The following is a 22019-nucleotide window of genomic DNA, read 5'->3' on the forward strand; positions in this document are numbered from 1 at the left end:
GGGAAATCCCTAGCAACAGCCTCCAGGTGTTTGAATTTTCCAGCAAAGGACAGTAATTTTAACAAGCATGAAGTACACTCATAGAAAGGAAATGTCCTGTCAAAAAAAAATGTTGCCAAATAAAACATCAAGTCAATGCTCATTTGCTTTTTGATGTGAGAGAGATAGTTCATTCAGAGTTTGTTCCTACAGGCCAGACCTCTGATCAGGCTTTTTATTTGGAAGTTTTGAGAAGATTATGCTGCAATGTTTGACAAAAAAAGACCTGATTTGTGGCAGACTGGAGATTGGTTTTCCATAATGACAACGCACACAGCCATCTCTGTCAACCATTTTTTGACAAAAATGGCATAGTTCCATTGCCCCACACACCTTACTTACCTGACCTAGCTCCATTTGATTTTTTTCTTATTTCCATGCATGAAAAGAAACATTGTGGACTCAGATTCGACAACATCAAGAAAAAAGTGAAGAAGGAGCTATCAGCTATTACTGAAGATGAGTACTAAAAATGTTTTGAACAGTGGGAGCACCAATTGGACAAATGTATAAAGTGTAAAAGAGAATACTTTGAAAGAGGTATATATCAAAGAGAAAGGTTGATATATAAAAAAATAAATATATAGCTTTTAAAAAATTGTTCTTGTTTTTTTGAGTACCCCTTTTATGTTGTAGAATGCACTGTCATAGGAAACAAGTGAATTAGTAGACTTTGTATTACAAATAAAGACTGTAATTAGGTGTGGTAGACTAATCAGAAGACATAGATATATTTATCTTCCTTTTTTTTTATTAAATAGCCACATACTTGTTGCAATACTAAGAAACAAACAAATTTTAGCTACTTTGTAGCATCATTGTAGAAATATGAACTTTGTCATACTGTTATTGATTTAGTTGTATCATTGGGTAAAAGTGATCCATTCGTTTAATGTATGTTTTTTAAAATTGGAATTTCCAGTATAAAATTGTTATAAATTTATGAATTATGATGAGTATATATAACAGGGTTGTGTGCTTTGAAACATCATTAGGTTTTATATAAAGTGTTTATTTCATTCATTTTACAAGATTAATTTAAATCAAATAAATAAAAACAAAACTAATACATCAATTGTAACTTTTGTATGAAATGAAAAATCCTAAAATATTTTATTTTGATGCTGATAACAAGAGATTTGTCAAGATTGTAAAGACGTTTTATGTCTTGTTTTAAAAATTATGTAAGAACAATGTATGACAAATGTATTTGTTTTACCAACAGTCCATTTTAAGGTTATTTAAATAAACTTCCTTAGTTTTAGGTCTATAAACAATAACAAAGTAAAAAGATCATTAATATTTTTTTACATTAAAACCATATCATATCATATCTTGATAATCAGTTGAATCATCTTACCTTAAATTTCAGAAGGCAGCTTTATAGTAGTAGTTATCCATTTTACAGCACTGAAGAGTTCTTTGCAGTTGGTAATAGCTTTTGAGCGTTGTTTGGTTCCTGATAATCTAATCTAACAATTTTAATTGTAATTTAAATGTAGTTTAATAGTGTTTTGTTGTTTGTGTATTGTTAATCTTAGTAATAAATATTTTATTGATAGTTGAATTTTATTAATTTTATTGATTAATACCACTGTTTTAAATAAGTTGTGTAATTTTAATGAATTATACTAAAGTACTGTTGCTTTACTAAAACTTATAAAATAAGATTTGTAACAAATAATTATTACTTTTAAAATATAGTTAATATTTTTTAGACGATAAGGGAAATAGCTGGACTTGGCATTACGTTGCTGTACAGACAGTTAATAGTGTAAACTTTTATGACAGTAAAGTGTATTATTACTAATACGTTGCGGGGTCAACTATCAGTGGTGGAGCTGGCACTAAAACAGCTGAGATGGTTGCCAACTCCGTGTTAGTTGGCATTGAGTTGAATAAGAACGTCTTTATTTTTGTGTCTTTACAAGTTTTTCTCTTTTGTAAAATGTAATTGATGGGAATCTACCGTTTTATCAAAGAAAATATACCGAGGTAATTTCATTATTATTCATTATCATTTGTTTTTTGTTAATTTTGATTTTAAAGCACTAACTTAAAGTGTATGTACCAATAATAGATTATAAACATAAAACCGTACAAATTTTATCATACACAGATTTTACTTAAAAATTGTATTTTATTAATTAAAATGTTATTTAACTAAGAAACAAGAAGATTCTAAGGTTAAGTATAAACATTAAATTTAAGTGTTCAATTTTATCAGTCTGACAGTGTCCATTTCAATTACATAAAAAATGTACCTATTTCAGAACTTTTCAATAAAAATTTGTACAGAGATCAGTTTAACCTATTTTTCAGTATTCAATTGACTTTAAATATTTAAAATTCAATAACAATTATTTCACTTGTGCATTCAGAAAATTTTAACCTTGTTTGTAAAATTTAGCTACAAAGGGTATTTGAAAGAGTGCATTCAAATCTAATCTTGGCACCAACTTGTAACATTGATTTTCCACTCTATAACCTACCTTTTCTATTTACTCTATATTTAAAATCTCCATCATTTTTGAGAATGAATGAAAAGATTATTTAGAAATTATATATCACACCACCACATTTACGTTTTAAATAGTTCCAAATTGTGTATCATATATGAAAATGTATAAATAAGTTAGAGATACATTCAAAATTCACCACGCATATACTTTCATGTTTGGAAATTAAAATTTTAATTTTAAAAAGTGTCAGAAAAATGTTAAAACAACCATCTTGATTAACTTTAATCTTGGACTTTAGAACTTTTACAATTAGACTTGAATCTTTGGCTTTGGGGTAACAATTTTAAGATTAAATAAAATGAGTTTTCTAGCATTTTGACAAATTGAACACATTTTAAGGTGTTTACTGATACTCCCTTGTTCCTTCCTCTGCCTTATTGGGGGCAGAAAAATTCCCTTTAAGAGTTTATCTAAATGGGAGATCCAGAGAAGAGGCCATAACTCCTCTGAAATGTTTAAAAATTAGAGGCTTACCCGGCCAATGTTATACCTAACAACAAAGTTTTCCAGTTCACATCTCATCAAGCATTATTTATTGAGGATTTCAACAACTTAATTGTGTAGGCAATGTTTCGACGTGCTGTGAGCTGGAAAATTGATTGAGATATTAGTCAATCACTCCTGTGTTGTACCCATAAAAAGCAAAACTAAACCTCTAAAAATTTTATTTTTTTGCATAGAAATGCAGTTACCTGTTACGATTAAGTTAATGATTACCTAAATCCAAGTTGGTCCACCACCTGAAAATCAGTAACTACTACATCCGCTCTTGATATATCCTATATGTTTATGTTGAAACAACATTGATTGCAAAGCTGAGGATTAAGCTAACAGGATTAAATTAATAAGACTGAATTGTTATAAATTGTGCAATTTAAATTTTGATCTGAAATTAGATTTAAAAAAACACTTAAATACGTCACATTTTTTGTAAATATCTTGGTTTTATATTCCTTTTCTAAAAAGGTGTTACAAAAGGGGGTTGCAATTTGACAATGTCTGTTTTGTCAGGAAATTGTTAGCATTTCAAGAAAGTAGGCATTAAGTTTAATGTTTATACCTTTAATTGTTCAAACATTAGCAGGAGGGAGACCTGTATATTTTTTTTCATTTTACAAATTTATCACCTGAAGCAAAAAAATAGCTTCATTGTTCTACAATACAATATTACAGTATATTGAATATAAATATAAATAGAATATTGAAAATTATGGACAGATGTTACATTTTTAGATTCTACAACTAAGAAAGTTTTTTATGTTTAGCAACATTTTTTTTAAGTCCAACAAAGGTTAGTTAAACTGCTATTTTCTATTTTTACTGATAAAATTAGACAAACCTTACAGATAATTTTATACGGAAATAACTTACAAACTATAAAAGAAATAAACATTAGCATTTTTTATTTACATTTTAGAAACTGAAAGCCTGCAATTTTAAAATGGGGAACGAAACACAAGACCATCAATCTAATAAATACAATTTTAACTACACATTAAATTCATCCAAAATGAATTGAAAACTAAAATAAATCTACAACTAATACAATGTTTTGAATCAATGAAAAAACCATAACAATAAGTGAGTTGAGATTGTAACACAACAATGACCTTCAGATAAGGTTCAAACTTATCTAACAACTGTGAATTGGGTTCTAACTGATTACACACAATTACTGAGTAATCTATCATTAGAATTGGCCAATTTAGTAACATTCGGAAGGTCTGTTTGTGAAGTTGTGTTTTTTTATTGTGGAACTAAACGTTTTTAAATTCATGTGCAGTTCTTTCATCTCAAGATTTTTCATAAACTGTCTTCTGCATTGCTGGTGAGTCAAAATTAGTGCTAACTAATATTATGTCTCTACTAAAAACACCCAAACTTAAATAATTCAAGGCTTTTTAAATTTTAAATGAATCACTAATTTGTGTTACTGTTTAACAGATACTGATTTGTTAGTTTTCTGATTCCCTAATATATCTCACATGTCTTTAATTCTGTTACTTCAACATTTATTATTTTAAGTATGGTTTTCTTCTATGTAATTCATAGGTTATCATAAGTAAGCCTACATTGAAATTTATTTTAAAGGTTGCAAAAAATCATCAAATAAATGTTTGGACTAGCAGAAATGTAGACAACTTTGGTGAGACTTGGTCAAAATGGCTAGCCTGGGCTCTTCTCCTTTTTGGATATTATTTATTTTTATTCTTTCTATCTAAATTAAATAAGTACATAAAATTTCATTCAATTTCAAGTGACTAAATTGTATACCGCACACACAAACATTATTTTATATCAATATTGTTGCAGTATTTTAAGATAAAAAAGAAAATCCTCATAAAAATTATAAGGAAACTAATGTCTGAGATATTGAATTTGAAAATAAAAATTTACTTGTTTTTGGTATTGCCTTGTAGTTAATAATGCATTGTAATAATGGATTAATGAACATTGTAAATGTATCAACACAAACAGTAAAACAATATGCCAAGTTCAATTAAACAAACTTTGGTGGGACCTTCTAAACATTAAATTTGTAATAGAAAATATTTATTAATAAAATTAACTTCGTAACTAAATTTTAAGGAGCCTAGCTTTTACAAGGAGAAAGACAGATTACACTAAGTTTTAGAGGTCTTTCATTTTTACCTTGACAGATCAATCACATGTCAAACAAATCATATTTGATAAGAAAAATGGAATTCATACAACTTACAAATTATTAAATTAAGGTTATTCAGTAAGATATTATAATTTCAGGCCTTGTAACATTATGCTACTTTTTAACCTTTTCTCTGCCAGCATCTTTCAAATAACATTTTTTAATTCGTGTAAAACAATCAGTTAAAAATATAAAAATCAGATAAACATTTGTTACTTGTAGGCAGTGTGTTCAGAATAAAGCACACAATATATAAAACATTATTTAAATTATATTCTTTGAGTACCGTAGCTGATTTAAATCAGTTAGTTGAAGTTAGTTCCTGTGTCTTGATTATAATGAATCATAACAAATATTTTTACAATTTATCCTGAACTTTTTCGTTTTGCTCAGAATTCCAATTGTTCTTCAGTCTATTGAGTAATGAGTGGAGGTTTAAACTTTGTACATCAATTCAAATTTGTAAACGTAAAAGGGTAAGTTCAGTGTTTGTTGTAAAGGTTTTGAATTTATTAAATTCTTTGAACAAACAAAGCAATTTTAGCTTTTTTAAAATTATAAATAGTAAAGCTATGAATTATTATTTAAAATACTTCAAAGAGACCAAAAATGGGAAGTCGGAGCACAGCTTGAACAGACTGCACTGCTTGGTGGTGAAGCATGTAGTCAAATAACTTGTCTGTCAGTGAAAGGTAAATAGAAAAGAAAGGAGGTTGATATCTAGAGGTTGAGAATGAAAAAATGAGTTACGAGATTCCTTTTGACTAGTGTTCTATGGAACTCTATGGTAAATAAAACTGTTGTCAACCTGGGAAGTGTTCCACAACATACATTGGAGGGTTTAAACAAGGAGAGGCATATCGCATGAACTATGTATATCTCATCAACCAAATGAGATAGAACCTGGAGCTAAACTCCATTTTGTGTTAACAACCGTTGGCTACAAAAAAGGCCCAGTAAACTATCTAACAGAAATGCAATTTAATCCATTTTTATAAACAATTACACACAGCTTTAGTTTTGCTACTTGAAATTTTAATCTTTGTGAGAACCACATAGGCTTTATGTTTAAAAATAATGTTTTTGTAAATATGTCTTGCTCTTCTGTACAGGGTGGTTAAAATCAAAATCTTTCGTAAACAAGTATAGCTCCAATTCATCATCTATAAGTGTCCACGATTAAGTATCCAGTTTAATTTTGCAGCAATTTTGATTACATGTAATTCTATTTCCCTGGCTTGAGAATCTTACGTCAAAATAGTGTTTCAGAGTCAACACTGGATATTTGATATTTATTATAAACTGGTTCAGTATCTGGCCCTCTTAAAGGGCTTCCTGTGCGTGATGATCTGAGAGCATGGATTGACGACTTGACTGCTGATTAGAGAATCATCGATTTGTAACAAGTTGTCAATTGCAGTTTTGGAATTTTCTGGTGTAGTTTGTGATAGTGTGTCTCAGCCCATAAGAAGACATAGTATGCACAAAACATCATCTTGAGAGTCTATCACTGAAAATGTTGGTATTAAGTCTCCAATAACAATATTGGGGAACCCTTGATGAACATAATCAAGACACTACATCAGAGCCTGAAGAAATCGTTCATACTCATTACTAGGTATTCTGTACACTGTGACAACAAGAAACTTTTTGCCATCACAAAGACTAAATTTGGCAGCAGCTATCTAGCAGTAGAGCTCTAAACAGCATTAACTCCAAGCCCTTTCTGGCCAATCTACAGACGCCTCCTTTTTTCTACAAATCACAACAGTATAGAGACACAGTCAAATTAGCTGATAAGTTTAACAATGATGTGTATTTGAGATATAATACTAGACAACTATTATAGTGTAGTTTGTGTATAAAAGCGAAACTGGAGTGATGAAACAGATAACAAATTATTTTGAATTTGTTAATTATTTATTTATACTGTTATATTACAGAACTGTTACTTTATTGTGAAGAAACTTTCTCATAAAATTAGTGCTTTTTAAGATATTTTAGTTTCAATATTTAATTAACAGCCATTTTAAAATATTATATGATCCAACATTTTAATTGATAGACCCTGTCAACATAAAGAGTTTACCAAAGTTTGGTTAGATTTGCTTGATTAGATTTTTAAATATGATTATACAATAAACGATATTACTATTTTAATATTAAGTGCTATTACGTTAATAAAAATAATACAACAGCAGGGATGGGAGCGGCTCTAACTTTAGCCCTACACCAACCTCAGAGGGCCTACTTCTGGAATAAACAGAGAAACTTAAAATCATCGACTTTGAAGACCGTTGCCAATCATTTACAAAGTAATAAAAGTTACAGGAATTTGCTGTCATACAAGAAAGAATTACTTTCAACGAGCTCTGTTATTAACTTCAAATTACCAGGTGGGAAAGTTTTATAGTTAAGTAAGGTGATAATATAAAAGAAAATAAATACTACAATAATATGGCCCAAATGTTTTTACTCTAAATACGTAGTTATTGTTTTTAAGTAATTTTTTTACTAACCATTCAGCATATTTACAATTTTTTATACAGGCCAATGCTGAAAAAGGAACATTACTATTGTCATTGAAAAGAAGCTAATCTTTTGCAATTTTACGAATGTTCAGGAAAGTACAACTGGTTATTTACACATTCATAGAGTCCACCATAGAGCGACCTTTAGACAAATTTTTGAAGGCTTTAACTTCATACATAAACCATCAAGGGGCTCAAGGAACTTTTACCTGTACGTTTTACAGTGCCGATGGTGGAACAAGATTGCTTGGTGCCAACGATAATTATAGAGGTATCAGCCAGTAAAGGATTGGCGCTGTGCCATAATATTCCGTCTGGACAAACCCAATTAATCGATGTTCATAAATCCTTCATTAGTACCACAGACGTACTACTTACACGGCCTCCGTTTGTAATTTATTATTATTATTAGTAGAGTGAAGAAGTGCTAGGAAACTTTCACACAGGAGCTCTACAAGATGTCGGACTGAAGCCGTCTGAGTCCACTGTGTCTAATAAAAGACTAATGCTAATAAATGATTGTCCATTTGTGAAAAACAGGTGTGTGGACAATGCCATATGTTGAACATCCAAAACAGGAGGGTGAAAAAGGGACCTTATGTTTTTCGTTTTTAATCATTATAATGTAGTGCTAAATAAAGAAATAAATTATTTGATTTGGTTTGACCTTGAAAACTATTCTTTACTCTATGAGTATGTACGTACAGTGCTTTCCAGTTCCGGTAGTTCCTCTATGACACCCACCAAATGAATTGAATGAAACTGAATGGGATGGGGGAAGGAAAGAGAAATAGGGAAGGTCAGCATTGTATAGTAATGTTATAGTTTAGTTAACAAAAATAATTAAGTTTAGTTTAACGAGTTCAGTTGTTCTTGCGTCGTTTGTGCGTGTTTTGGCTGTGATTGTGAGTTTGGTGTTTGTGTTGATAGCTGATCCTTGAAGTTGTAGGTTATTGTAAAGATATACTTAATTTTATCTTAGGAATCGTGTATTTTAAGTAAAGGTATAGAAAATAAATAATCGGTTTAAGATTAAAATACAGCTATTTGTAATTCCAGTTTTAACAGGTAAGATGAAACAAATTAGCATAGTACTAAGTAAACTGACCATAACCTTCATAATTATAACCTTAAAATTTATGATTAATTTAGTTCCTAGACTACTATCATAAAACATAAAGAAAACTATTAATTTAATACAATATCAGTAATACAATATTATAAACAGTGGTTGTCAGATTAGTATGGAGATATTTACCAACAATATAGGTCTAAAAAGAATCATTCAAGGTAGACCTTGAGGCGCAAGTTTGATAGACTTTTGAGGTGAGAATAAGATCCATTGCTTTTAGATATGTTAAGACATACTACATTTATTTTGCATTACCCTTTCCTAATATTAATAAGTAATAAACAAAGTAGTTATGAAACAGTTTTGGTACTTGTTGAAAAGGGGAGACTTTAATTAATAAGCAGCCTACACTCGTTATTCGATTGTAGAACAATTATTATCGAACATTTTGATATATTATTTTGATATATAAAAATTGTACACAATAAGACTAATAAATTACCGTAAAAAGAAGAATTTCGTACATTACAATTTTAAATACATAAATTTAACAATAACATTACAAAACAACAAAACCATCTATGGTTCTACACTTAGATATGTAAGAAACCTTGCAATATTTATAATTTACCCAGCTCGATATCAATAAGTAACCGCTTTTGTGAAATGGAGGAAAGAATTCTCCTTATGTGTTACCAGGAGCCAAACCCACATGTTGAAGCTACTTAAACAAATCTCGTCACTTGTGAAAAATATCTCACATATTTACATATTCATTGCCATTTACAGTCTCAAAATATTAGTTACTTTTCGTTGTTTACATTAAAATGACTAGGCTATAACTAATAAGTTGAAATTATATGCTAAGTGAAATAAATTATAGTATTAAATTATGGGTAGGGTACGATAAGCGGACCCGGTTCATTACATCGAAGAATGTAACCATCGATACCTAATATTCGCATCTCAAATCCTAGATCATCAATCGATATAAAAGTATCTATAGTCCTATATGAATATTAATTTAATATTTACAGTGGTCAAACAAATTATTATTCCCTAAAATTAGGAAAACTGAAGACGACCATATTTGCTACTCTCACAGTTACAGTTGTTTCTTTCCCACAAATTTCACATAATGGGTTTTTTGGCATTAATACAACATGTTGAAGCCACGAAAAACATATCTTATTTCAAAGCAATGTGGTGTAGTTTTCTAAAATTGACTGCTATTTTGAATAATCAAATGTTAATTATGTAAAATTGAAATAATACTTTACGTGTATTATTTGAAAGTGTTTACAGCTGTTGGTACTTTGGGATTATACCGACCACACCCAGACATGAATCGTTATTTCACATTTCGTCGTTTCTACTGATTACTAGATTAGCATAGAACAATATTTCGTCAATATAAAACAGGAATTGTCTTATCGCAAACACCTCCCCATCCTCAGACAGAGGTCAAAGTCGAGCGTCTAGTAGATAACGTGATTGCAGAGTCTCGCCGCCCGTTCAGCTGGTGCATCGCTTTGTTGTACTTCCGTGTTTTACCTCTACATTTCTCCAAACACAAAAATTCAACAAAAACAAACATTTACCAAACTAAACTTTTTATTAAAAAAACACTCAAAACTTGTTTTTATTCTTGATCACATTCCGCCACCCAAAATGCGAGTGCCTCCGGCCATCAGCGCGGGCTTCGACAGCACCTTCGGTGCTGCCCCGCGCTGATGTCGACGAAAGAAAAACATCCCTCGAGATAGTACCTATCAGTAAAATATCAAATTCTAGAGGGGCTAATCAGAAATATAAATTGAATTGTAATGGAAAGGCAATGATGTACCGTGCAAATCACGTGATGCCGCGCGGCCTGCCGTAATCAGGATTCTCGAGAAAGATAAGATAACAGCGACAACAATACCGATCACAATACCTGGAAATGCTTGTAAGTTTGTAATTTTGTAATTGAAGAGTTGTTTTTTCGTTCTATCATGTTTGTTTCTATAAATTTCTATTTTTGTGTTCTTCATACTGGTGTGGTCGGTATAATCCCAAAGTACCCAGCTGTTGATATAGATTATTTAAGTTAATTATTCAAAATAATTAATCAGTATCGATTGATTATATCGATGGTTATGATTAAGTAATATCCTTTGCCAATTTCAATATAAAAAACCGGGTCTGCTTATCGTACTCTACCCTAAATTATTCCTTTGGATAAAAACAATGGAACCATTCGATAATAATAATCGAATAACGATTGTAAGCCACTTATTAAATTCCAACCTGTTGAAAAATCAATATTTTTTTGCTCAGTACTTTTTAAAATTATGTGTTGAACATCAATAAATAATCTTTTTAGGATACGGCACATTAAGAGGACCTGGATTTTTATATCAATATTAATTTTAATTTATTTATTTCAACGGGAGAAACCCAATACATCAAAAAATATACAATAAAAAATTTACAAGTGGTAGCTAACATGCATAAACTGATGATGACTAGGAGCTACGTATTACTTACAAACAAGCACATAATTAATTGATATCAAAACAAACATCCGTAAGTTACCAGTCAACAACAAATGAAAAATAAAATATTTAGAAGAAACAAATTGGATTACTTAACTAACATTAAATGAAAATACAAAGAAAAATTATAGTTTGAATAAAAACACGAGTTTTGTGCTGTTAATTTCAAATTTTACAGTAGTTACAAAATTTTGATTTTGATTAAAAAATTGATTAATTGGTTTTTCATATAAAACTTGAATATGGTATTAAAAGAAAACTATTTTGACCCAAGAGCACGTTTTACTGGCTACACAATAACATTTTTGAGGTTATGCATATTTCTACAGAGTTACAAAAAATATTTCTTATAAATTTAGTTTAGGTATATAACATTTTTTGTAAAATTACTACTATTCAAAATATACTAGCCTACTCATTACAAGAAAACTAACATACTATATATTTGTCTCTTTTGGAATTGGGGGTTTTTTGCTATATCAGATTTTTATAAATACTGATCTTACCATATAAAAAAGTCAAAGTTAGAGATTTAACTTCTACAAAATTTGTATTTATCTCATTAAAACTTTTTTGTGATTTATCATTTATTATTTTCTACAATAATCTATAGTTTATAAAAGGTTGTAAAGTGTTAAAACTGGTTGTCCGTTTCGAACATTTACTAGGGCTAGGAGCATATACTAATTAGAAATGACATAAAGTGACACAGTTTTTAATATGATTTATAGGCTAGCAAAATAAATTGAATGTTTAAATAGTTTTCAAAAATATTTGCTCAAATGACATAATATAATAGACTGTATTATAGAATAAAGAGAGATTATATTTTTCAGATTCAAAAATGCTGCGTTGGTGGGAAAATGAAGAAGATTATCGCATATTATCCAAAGACAGAGAGGATGACGTGAAAGATCTGAGAGAGAAGCTGCTCCGGGCAGAGTCACTAGCAGGAGAAGGTCCTCTGAAAGATTGGCGCTTCCAGGTCGCAGCTGAGACGGCTCCCGGAGAAGTAGTTTGTGTTACTGGCGAAAGCTTTTCCCTTGGACGCTGGAATAGTGACAGAGTTTTTCAGCTAAAATTGGACGAGTATGTAATAATAATACTACATGTTTTGTTATTGAGTATATTACCAAATTTTAATGTATATATGATTGCCAATGATTTAGGCTGCTGTATATGATTCAATTCGGTATATTCCAGCCAATTCAGACAAAAACAGAATATGTCTGGATTACTACAATTCAGATTAAATAAAATCTGCTCTAAATGTCTTAGATGTATTGTGGATTGGTAACAAACATAGACGTAAAATGGACTACATGGCTATTAATGTACCTAATGTTTCCTTTGGGTTTTTAATGTTAGGATTATGTTTAGTTTGTCTGCATTTATACCAGCTGTTTTGTTAGTATTTACTTAAAGGGCAAGAAAGAATTTAGATATCCAGTATAAGAGTAATTATTGAACACTAATAAAAGATCTCATTTGTATTATTCTTTCTGCAACAGAGGTAATTGTGTGTAATTTGGCACTCAAGTAGTGAATGGGATTCCTGTATCGGTAATTCTGCCTAAAATGTATCTTTGTTAATGAATGCATCTTGGATTCAAATTTTACTATTGTGTGTTTTAGAGATGGCTACAAATGGTCAGGTGTGGCGAAGGTTCCCCTCCACAAGGACATTGAGTTCCGTTATTGCGTCTGTGTCGTGGTAGAACCGGATCACTTGCGACAAGTAGGCCGTCAAATTATTGTGCGTAGATGGGAGACCAATTCATACCCCAGGAAAATACCGGGAACAGGTAAATAGTACAACTGCTGTTTTGTTTTTAGTTTAGGATGTATGGATTTTGTATTGTAATATGTTATAAGTTTTAATTTAAAGTAAGACTGAAGTAGGGTTTTATTATTAAATATGTATAGTGTAAGGCAAACAAAATTATTATTTATTAATTCATCTGTAATCTACTTTTTACCTTTCTTTTTTTATTTCAAATATCTAAAACACTACTGGTTTCTTAAAAAAAAAAAAAAAAAAAAAAAAAAAAAAAAAAAAAAAAAAAAAAAAAAAAAAAAAACTGTAGGAAATGGTAAATCTTTTATTTGGTTCAACTGTTCAAACTCTTGTTTACCATGACAGTTTAAGCCCGTACACCAACTTACGGTGCCATGACTCATGGGTTTTTATCAATAAAAAATCAAATATTTCTAGCCTAAGTTTCTCAAACTAAGAAATATAAAAAAGTTCTGATTGAATCTGTAAAAGGTTAAAATAATTCTTGTGAAGCAAGCATATTAATTCAGTTGTGTATGGGAAACTAGAGCTAAACAATAATTTAACGATCATCTGTTGACTCTGAATGTTCAACTGTAACTGTAACAGTGAAGAGCGGGAGGGTAGAAGAGAGATGTCCTAGAGACGTACCCTCCAATAACTGTGTATTCTGACACAGTGCAAAAAATACATTAAAAATGGGGAGTCCTCACCTCACGTGTTACACACTACATTTCAAGAACTTGTGCTTGTCTTCTTCTTCAATGAATTTTTTCTGTTATATGTCTACTATGAAGATTAAAAATGCATTATTATTTCATGGCACATTAAATGGAATGTAATAGCAATAGTTTCATCTTTATGAAGATGGTCAATACTTCACAATGTCGAGAAGGATCTGGTTGATATATGAGTCTTAAAAATGTACAACCAGTACCGCACTGGAATTGATTTATATTCATGGCATTCGTGTTTAGAACAAAACTCACTTTAATTTATTTATTATAAGCATATTGTGACCACAAACACATTTTCTCATACTATGTAGGATGGACCTCTCTTAAAAGAATTGAATTACATCTCCGTAAGTTTTATAAGTACCCGCTAAAAGTAGAAAGTTCATCGCAAAATGCGCAGGAACAAGACACAGACACAGTGGTAGTGCTGTTTAACTAATGTGCAGATCCTTGCTTATCGCAGGCAAGAGCTTATTGCTGAGACAGATAATGGCAGTTCAAATAACAAAGTTGAGGCACAAAGGTTCCTACTTCATTTGCAAAAAGATCTACTTTTTCAGTCTGGTATATGCATAATACATATTGTTATACGTATAATACGTATTGGTACACGTATAATTCGTATTGATATACACATATAATATGTATTGGTTTACGTATAATGGAAAAGATCCTGAGTGGGAGAACTTTAGAACACGGATTTATTGTTGGTTCACTGGTCACATCTATTAGACATTCTGAAAATTATTGTTATAAATAATATGATAATTAGATTGGGTTCAACAGGGAGTGTTCCTAAATTAATTGAAACAAATGAAATCAATTTATTGGCTTAAGTAAATTAAATAAATAATGAACAATTATTTAAAATAAATATGTTTTAATGTAGCGGAAAGATATACGTGACAACAAAATGGCCAGACGCCATTGTCTATATTGGTTTTTTTTCTATACAACCTGAGTGAAGCCTGTTGCACAACACGTGGTGTGGTGTACTCCCATTTAGTTTATAAAAACCGCTTTTAAAAACAGAAATCTTGTTCTCCTCATTAGATCTTGGGTAAGGCTATTATAAACTAAGATGTGGAAATGATATTTCTAAGTTATTTCCAATAGTATGTAAACCTAACTTTCCGAACAAATCCTGTACTATTAATGCTGATTATTTACAACTTTTTGTCCATGTTTGCTTAAATATAGGTGGGCACCTTGTGAAAACTTCCTTTGTAAATAAAGTATTTTAATTAATCAAATGATGTGTTCACAGAGGAATCAAATATGGACGAAGGAAGTGAAATCGATACGTTTGGTTGCTACAACCACTGCGAGAGAGTGGAGAGAGGCTGGCTCACATCCGAGACAGCTATACAGTTCAAGCTGTTCAACAAGCCGATAGAGCTGTGGAAGCCGAAGTTGCGGAACAGACCGGTCAGTGGTGAATCCCTTCCTTTATAATTTTATCGTTTTAGAGAAATAGATGCGTTATTTAATATTGGAGTATGTATGAGATGTGATTAGAAAATAACTGACTGAGACTAAAAACAAATTTTACTTATACATATATTTACAACTTATGTTATCACCTTCAATGTACTTCCTACCTCGATCTCTAAACTGCTCCATGTGAATTTTCCACAATGCATAGCATTTTTCATAACCTGTGTATAACTTCCTTGCTTTTTCTTTTACTGCCTTCAACAGTCTTACTTCTCGTTCTTGACTTTAGGGAACAAAAGAAGTCACAGGGGGCCAAGTCAGATAGATGTTGTGTTTGGTCAAAAATGTCAACAATGACAAAGCTTTGTAAGCTGGAACATTGTTTTTCCTGACTTGTTTTTTCACAAATTCTCTTTTCTCCATATACAGTCATGTAGGTTAGGTAGGACGCTAATGTACTAATTCTGATTCTGTTTACCTCTCTGGTACCCAATCAATGTGTACGATCTCTTTTATATAAAAAATACATCCATCATGGTCTTGAATAATGATGATTTTGTCATTCGTGCTTTTCTTTTGCTGTGAAGAAGCAGAGGATTTCTAATACATCGATTGACATGATCATACACTTATAACATTTCAGATGTATAATACATACAGACAATAAAACTTGTAAATTTCTTGGTGTTATTTTATATGACAATTTGAGATGGGAAAAATAACATCAATCAATCAATTAATTAGAAAATTAAATTCAGCATGTTATGCAAACATTACAATACAATACAACATTCTTTATTCATGGACATAGAGTACAGAATAGGCGTCACAGTATGCTAAGCTATGCAATAACAATAACAATAATAATAACAATACAGAGATAGAAAAGAAAAATGATTTTTTAGTTGTTCCAGGTCACAAATTCGTCAATTGGGTAAAATGTCTGTTTGATGAGCCATGTTTTCAGTTGAGATTTGAAGTTCTTCACTTTATACTGCTTTTCTTTAGATGGTCAGGTAGATGGTTGAAGAGTTTTCGTCCCATGTAGCTTGGCTGCCTCTCGTACTTTGTAAGGTGATGGTTGGGCAGGGTGAAGTCGTTTGCATTTCTGGTGTTATAGTTGTGTGTCTCTCCCAGTCTTGTAAGATTTTGTGAGACAGCATAGCAGATTACTTCCAAAATGAACAAGGACACAACTGTCAGTATGTTTAGATCTTTGAAAGCTGATCGACAGGAGTCCAAAGCATTTAGGTCTGCTAATGTTCTCACTGCTTTTTTCTGTAAAACTAATACTCTTTGCCGATTTGTTATTGAGGAGTTGTCCCACACTGTCACACCATATCGTAAATGTGACTCGAACAGCGAGAAGTATGCAGTTTTGGCTGTGTCCAGGTTGCAAGTAGTTTTTAGCCTTTTTATAACATATAAACTGCTGTTAAGTCTTTTACATAGTTGATTTATGTGTGAGGTCCATGTTAGTTTACTGTCAATAATAATCCCAAGGTATTTTGCTTCAGTTGTAAGTTCCACTTCTGGAAGACTGGAGGTTTTTATAGTTTTCAGCCCAAAATTTATTTGCTGTGTTTTACTTGAGTTTAGCACAAGCTCATTCTGATGGCAGTATTGTTTTGCCATACTCAGGGCAATAAAAGATACCTCAAGCTCCGAAGGTTGTTTGTCGGCTACAATTAGAGCAGTATCGTCTGCGTACATCATCACCCGGCTGTAGTCCTGAAGCTCTTTCGGTAGGTCGTTTGTGAAGAGGATAAATAGTACAGGGCCAAGTACCGAGCCCTGTGGGACCCCTCTATTGATTGATAGTGGAGTAGATGAGACCTTGTAGATTGTATTGTTTCTTGTGTATGAGATTTCTACTATTTGTCAACGCTCCTTCAGGGAGCTGGTCATCCATTTCATAGTTTTCCCTGTCACACCCATTTTCTCCATTTTCTGTAGAACAAGTGCGTGGTCCAAGCAATCAAAAGCTTTGCTGAAGTCCAAGAAGAAGGCACTGGTGGAATTCCCTTCTTCCAGTAGCTCCAGTATATTCTCAGTGAAGCTTATGAGAGCTGAGGCTGTTGATTTGCCCCTTAGGAAACCATGTTGCTGGGTTGTAAGGAGGTTATGAGTTGTAAGGTGGTTCATGAGACGGGAAAGTACAATTTTCTCAGTTACTTTTGAGATGGTAGAGATAAGGGATATTGGTCTGTAGTTATCTATTAAAGTGGATGGGTTCTTTTTTAGTTTTGGATAAACTTTTGCCAGTTTTAGCGCTTTTGGAAAACAGCCTTGCAGAAATGATTGATTTATAACAGAAACAAGGGGAGGTGGTAGTTCTTCCTTGCAGTGTTTGAGAAGAATTGAAGAGATTTCATCTACTCCTGATGATGGTTTTGATTGCATGGAAGAAATGATGTTTGTGACTTCCAGTGTTGTTGTTGGGAGGAGGATGAGATCAGGTACACCATTATGGGTTACAGGTTCTGCGTTATTCAGTTTTGTAGATTGTCCTGCCTCTTTGAGTGTTTTTTCAGCGATTGAGACAAAATATTCGTTAATATACTGTGCTACGAGGAAGGGATCTTGTATTACTTGATTGTTTACTTCAAGTGTGATCTGATTTGTTTGGTTTGAGGGTTTACATCTTTCATAATCGATCACTCTCCAGAGAGCTTTCTGTTTATTGGCAGCCTTGTTGATATAATCAGCTGTGGCCTCTCTCTTTATCTGTTTTAGTTTCAGATCATAATTTTTCTTTTTGGCAGCAGTTCGTGCTTTAGCTTCTTCGGTACCTTGAAGTATCTCATCCTGTAGTGCTTTGAGGTAGTCTTTTTTAAGGTTTAACATTTCTTCACTTGATATTGCAGTGAGTTTCTTTTTTGGTTTTGTTCTAGTCATCTTTTGGGGACATGCAGCGTTCAGGGCAAGTCTTAGTGTGATGTTTAAGAAATTATAGGCTTCATCTACATTGTTTGATTTGAAAACATCATCCCAGGATTCTCTTGCTAATATGTTCTTAAGATGGTTTAGATTTTCTTGAGTGTATTTCCGAGTAGTTGAAATTGGTGATGGGGTGGTATTGGTCTGAAAGTTAACTGTACAGAGCTGTGCTTTATGATCCGATAGTCCTTTAGTAATCACATCTGTCATAATTTCTTCATCATTTAAGTTAGAACATATCATATCAATGGATGTTGCAGTGTTAAGAGTAACTCTTGTTGCCGGAAGCTGAAGTCGTCTGATGTTGTGGCTTACTAGCATACACTCCAGTTTAATGTTGTCTTGTTTTCCTGACAGTTTGTCCACATTTATATCGCCCATGATAATTGTGGGACATTTCCATGTAGGGATTTTCTCCAGAGTTTCTGATATAATGTCCAGGGCTTCTTCAAGGTTGCTGTTAGGTGGTCTGTAGACGCCTAGTAAGTACACGGTTTTTTTTCTTCAATTCAATTTTTACCGAGTGGAGTTCACACACCAGTTCTCTGGATAGGTTGCAGTGCTCTTCGATGTTGTTTTACATTACTTAGGTCTTCCTTTGAATAAATAGCTACACCTCCATTCTTAGAGTTTTCCCTCGAAAAGCCTCCGACTAGATTGTATCCTGCTAGTCTGGTGTTTTTTAGCTGGTTATCTTTTAATCCATGTTCAGATAGAATGAGTATGTGGGGTCTTAAAATTTCAAGTGTGTGTTCCAATCTTAGTGTTTTATTCTTTACAGAGTTAATATTTTGATGGAAGATGGTTAGGCTGTTTCCGGTGTTTGTGGTTTTAGACCATTTTGTTGCTTTAGGTGATTGAAAACAGGTTGAGAAATTTGTCGAGAAGTCTTTTTGAAGGAGGTATTTAAGATTACTCTGGTTTGGTATTCTCTGTAACGTTTCTTTCGCTTTTGAGGTTGCCCTAAAAAATTATAGAGTCCGGACGATGGATTCTTTGGTCGCTCCTCCTTTGCTTGAGGTGTTTGTGACCTTAAAAGTTTTATATCGTTGACCTCATCACTTGATACTGTAATGATACGGTCATGGTCTTCTGTGGGCTGAGTGTTAGATGTATGTACTGCTGATTTCTTCTTAATATAGTGAGGGATGGGTATATCTGTTCCATCATCATATTTTTGAATCTGACAGATCTAAGAATGGCAAAAACTGTTTATTTTGAGTATTTTATGAGGTATGGTATTGTTTTTGGTATTTTGTTGAGGTATGGTATTGCTGTGGCATGTCACTGTTTACAGAAAAACTTTTCAAAGCTCATAAAAAAGCAATACGGATATGAAGCAATTTAGACTTCAAACAATCATGCAGGAACCATTTTAAAGATCTCTGTGAATTTTCATTCAAACTTACAAAAGTGTGCAAACCAAACCTCTAATTTTCCATCATAATTATTTCACACAGAATATTAATGTTATTCCTGTCCCAATACACAAAACTACCCACTTTAAAAAATAAATTTCCCACCTTGTATTTTCCCACAAAAATGGACGGTAGACACACATGAAATAAATAAAATAAAGTTTACGTAAATTAAACTATCAAGTTATCGATTACCCCTTTTTTGTAGATAAACATTAATAAGTAACTGTGTCCATGTATATACGTTCGAACCTTAAACAAGCTGACGCGTTAAAATCACTAAATAATCCAGATCCGAGATAAATACACTCAAAACAACGACATAACCATAACAAGATAAACATGAAACAACCAGTGAAATTCATTCTACATAACAACAATAATGAGACAACAAACCTACTTAGAGACGATTAACAACGTCCTTTATTATGAACAATAAGTTTATTTTTGATAGTGTAAGTAAAATGGGACTATTCACAGTCTGATAAAGAGTATTATCATTTCAGCATAATGAACGTCCATTTTGGAATACTTTTCAGACCTTAGAAATATAAACAACATCTAATCGTCCTTACTTATTAACATTTTCTGATTAAATATAACTCGATTCACTATTTTATTTAACATTAACATACAAAAAACATCTTTAAACTGGCTTATGCTAATTAAAACTTTGAACTTAAGGTATACTTATATTATCCTTAATTATTAAATAAAATTGTTCATTATTCTTTAATCCCATCGATTTAGCGGCTAACTTATACTACAAGAAGGAAAGTAATATAGGAAAGTAGAAAGCGATTGACAGAAGTTGTGATGTATTTGTTTATATATATGTATATAAACAAATATATAGTGTGAGTGTGTTCTATGTTGTATATATGTGTGTCTGTGTAATCAAGCATGTGTGCAAGTGTGTGTGTTTTCCTATGATTGATTTCTGCCAAACCTGCTGCAGACATAATCAATTAGAAATAATTCCTCAACAATGATTGATTATTCATGAATTCCCTTTCATCAGGAACACTTTTCAAGTAAAGAGGTAAAGACGAATGCAGGCATAAAAACTCTGATTTTCGAATAAAAATATAAATAAACGGGAAGGTTAGAATATTGTTTTGGCAGAAGATATTTTTAAAGGACTGCGCAAGACTTAATTTGACAATGTTCCTTATATAGCTATTTTTTGCTGGCGGAAGATGTATTGAGTTTTTGAACTTTTTCTACTCTAACATCAGGAAGCAGTGAAACAAGTTCGAACTTGTTGCAAAGATTGATCTTATAAATGTCTCAGTCATTTATAGGTCAGCTTGGTACACTATTTCGTTCCAATAAGGCACCTGGTAAAGTTTCACAATTCAGATATTTAAGGATTTAGAGAATAAGAATAAGTGTTCTGGAATGCTAATGACATTTTGTAAACTTTCTGTAATAAATTGTGTTTTTGTATCTCTCACAACAGCTATCGAGATATTGATTACATGCGAATCCAGGAACAAATTATTAATATTTTCGTTATCACAAAATCTACCTAATTCTTCTGACTGAGCCAGACTATTTTTAAAACATTTCATTGTTTGTTCTTACTACAGTAATTCTAATTTTATTTCTCAGGTGTACGTCAAACTGACTCCAGTGCACCTGACGAAAGCAAACTCCATGCACGATGTCAACCCTGCACCGCTGGAAGAGACCATCAGTTTGGAGAACATGGATCTGACTGACAGTCAGAACCCTTGGCCGATCGTTGAAATATCTGTGAGCGAATTTATTTTCTCATTCAAAGTAGATTTAACTTTTTTGTAGTTTAATCTTTTTCAGTTGAATCTTTGGGCTCATAAAACTAACTTACATTTTTTTAAGTAAGAATAATAGCATTAGTCAAATTATAAAGAATTTAAATAGTATAAAAATAATCCAAAAATGTAAAATTAAGACCCTCCATAAAGGAACTTGTGAGAGCCAGGACACTTCTTTTGTACATTATTTGAATGTGTATTTGACAATGGTGTAAGCACGCAAAACTATAACGCAAAAAAACAATGGATTGCTTTAAATTGTAAGTGTATATAAGTATAATATAAGATTAATACCAGCAATCCCAAAATCATATCCAAATAGAAATTCTTTGTTTAAAGGTTATTTTTGACGATGGAAGGATTGTGAAGGAAACAGGACTCTGGTCAGTCGTAGGTGGTCAGTATACGAGTGAAGACGCATTGTGACCTGTATTCCGTAGTTTACTTTTAATGATTACTGTTTTGTATAGTTTTGTATTAAGTGCATGTCTTTAGTGTTAGTGAAGTTGACAACAACATGTAGGTTGTGATTCCTGACTTAGGCG

General features: G+C 31.9%; 1 protein-coding gene across 7 annotated transcripts in view; it reads left to right on the forward strand.

The window, feature by feature from the left end:
• The first annotated feature begins 1953 nt into the window (after window positions 1–1953).
• The window catches only part of LOC124364298 (glycerophosphocholine phosphodiesterase GPCPD1-like), a 60667-nt gene continuing 40601 nt past the window's right edge, over window positions 1954–22019 (forward strand). The window contains exons 1-5 of one of the 7 annotated variants that reach the window (XM_046819663.1): window positions 1954–2034; window positions 12203–12455; window positions 13002–13171; window positions 15148–15308; window positions 21290–21433. In XM_046819663.1, the coding sequence (XP_046675619.1) occupies window positions 12211–12455; window positions 13002–13171; window positions 15148–15308; window positions 21290–21433 (720 nt within the window). In that variant the 5' untranslated portion in view covers window positions 1954–2034; window positions 12203–12210. The other 6 variants (XM_046819661.1, XM_046819664.1, XM_046819658.1 and 3 more) reach the window with 6 other exon arrangements.

Source organism: Homalodisca vitripennis, chromosome 6, assembly GCF_021130785.1.
Source record: "Homalodisca vitripennis isolate AUS2020 chromosome 6, UT_GWSS_2.1, whole genome shotgun sequence".
NCBI lineage: Eukaryota > Metazoa > Arthropoda > Insecta > Hemiptera > Cicadellidae > Homalodisca > Homalodisca vitripennis.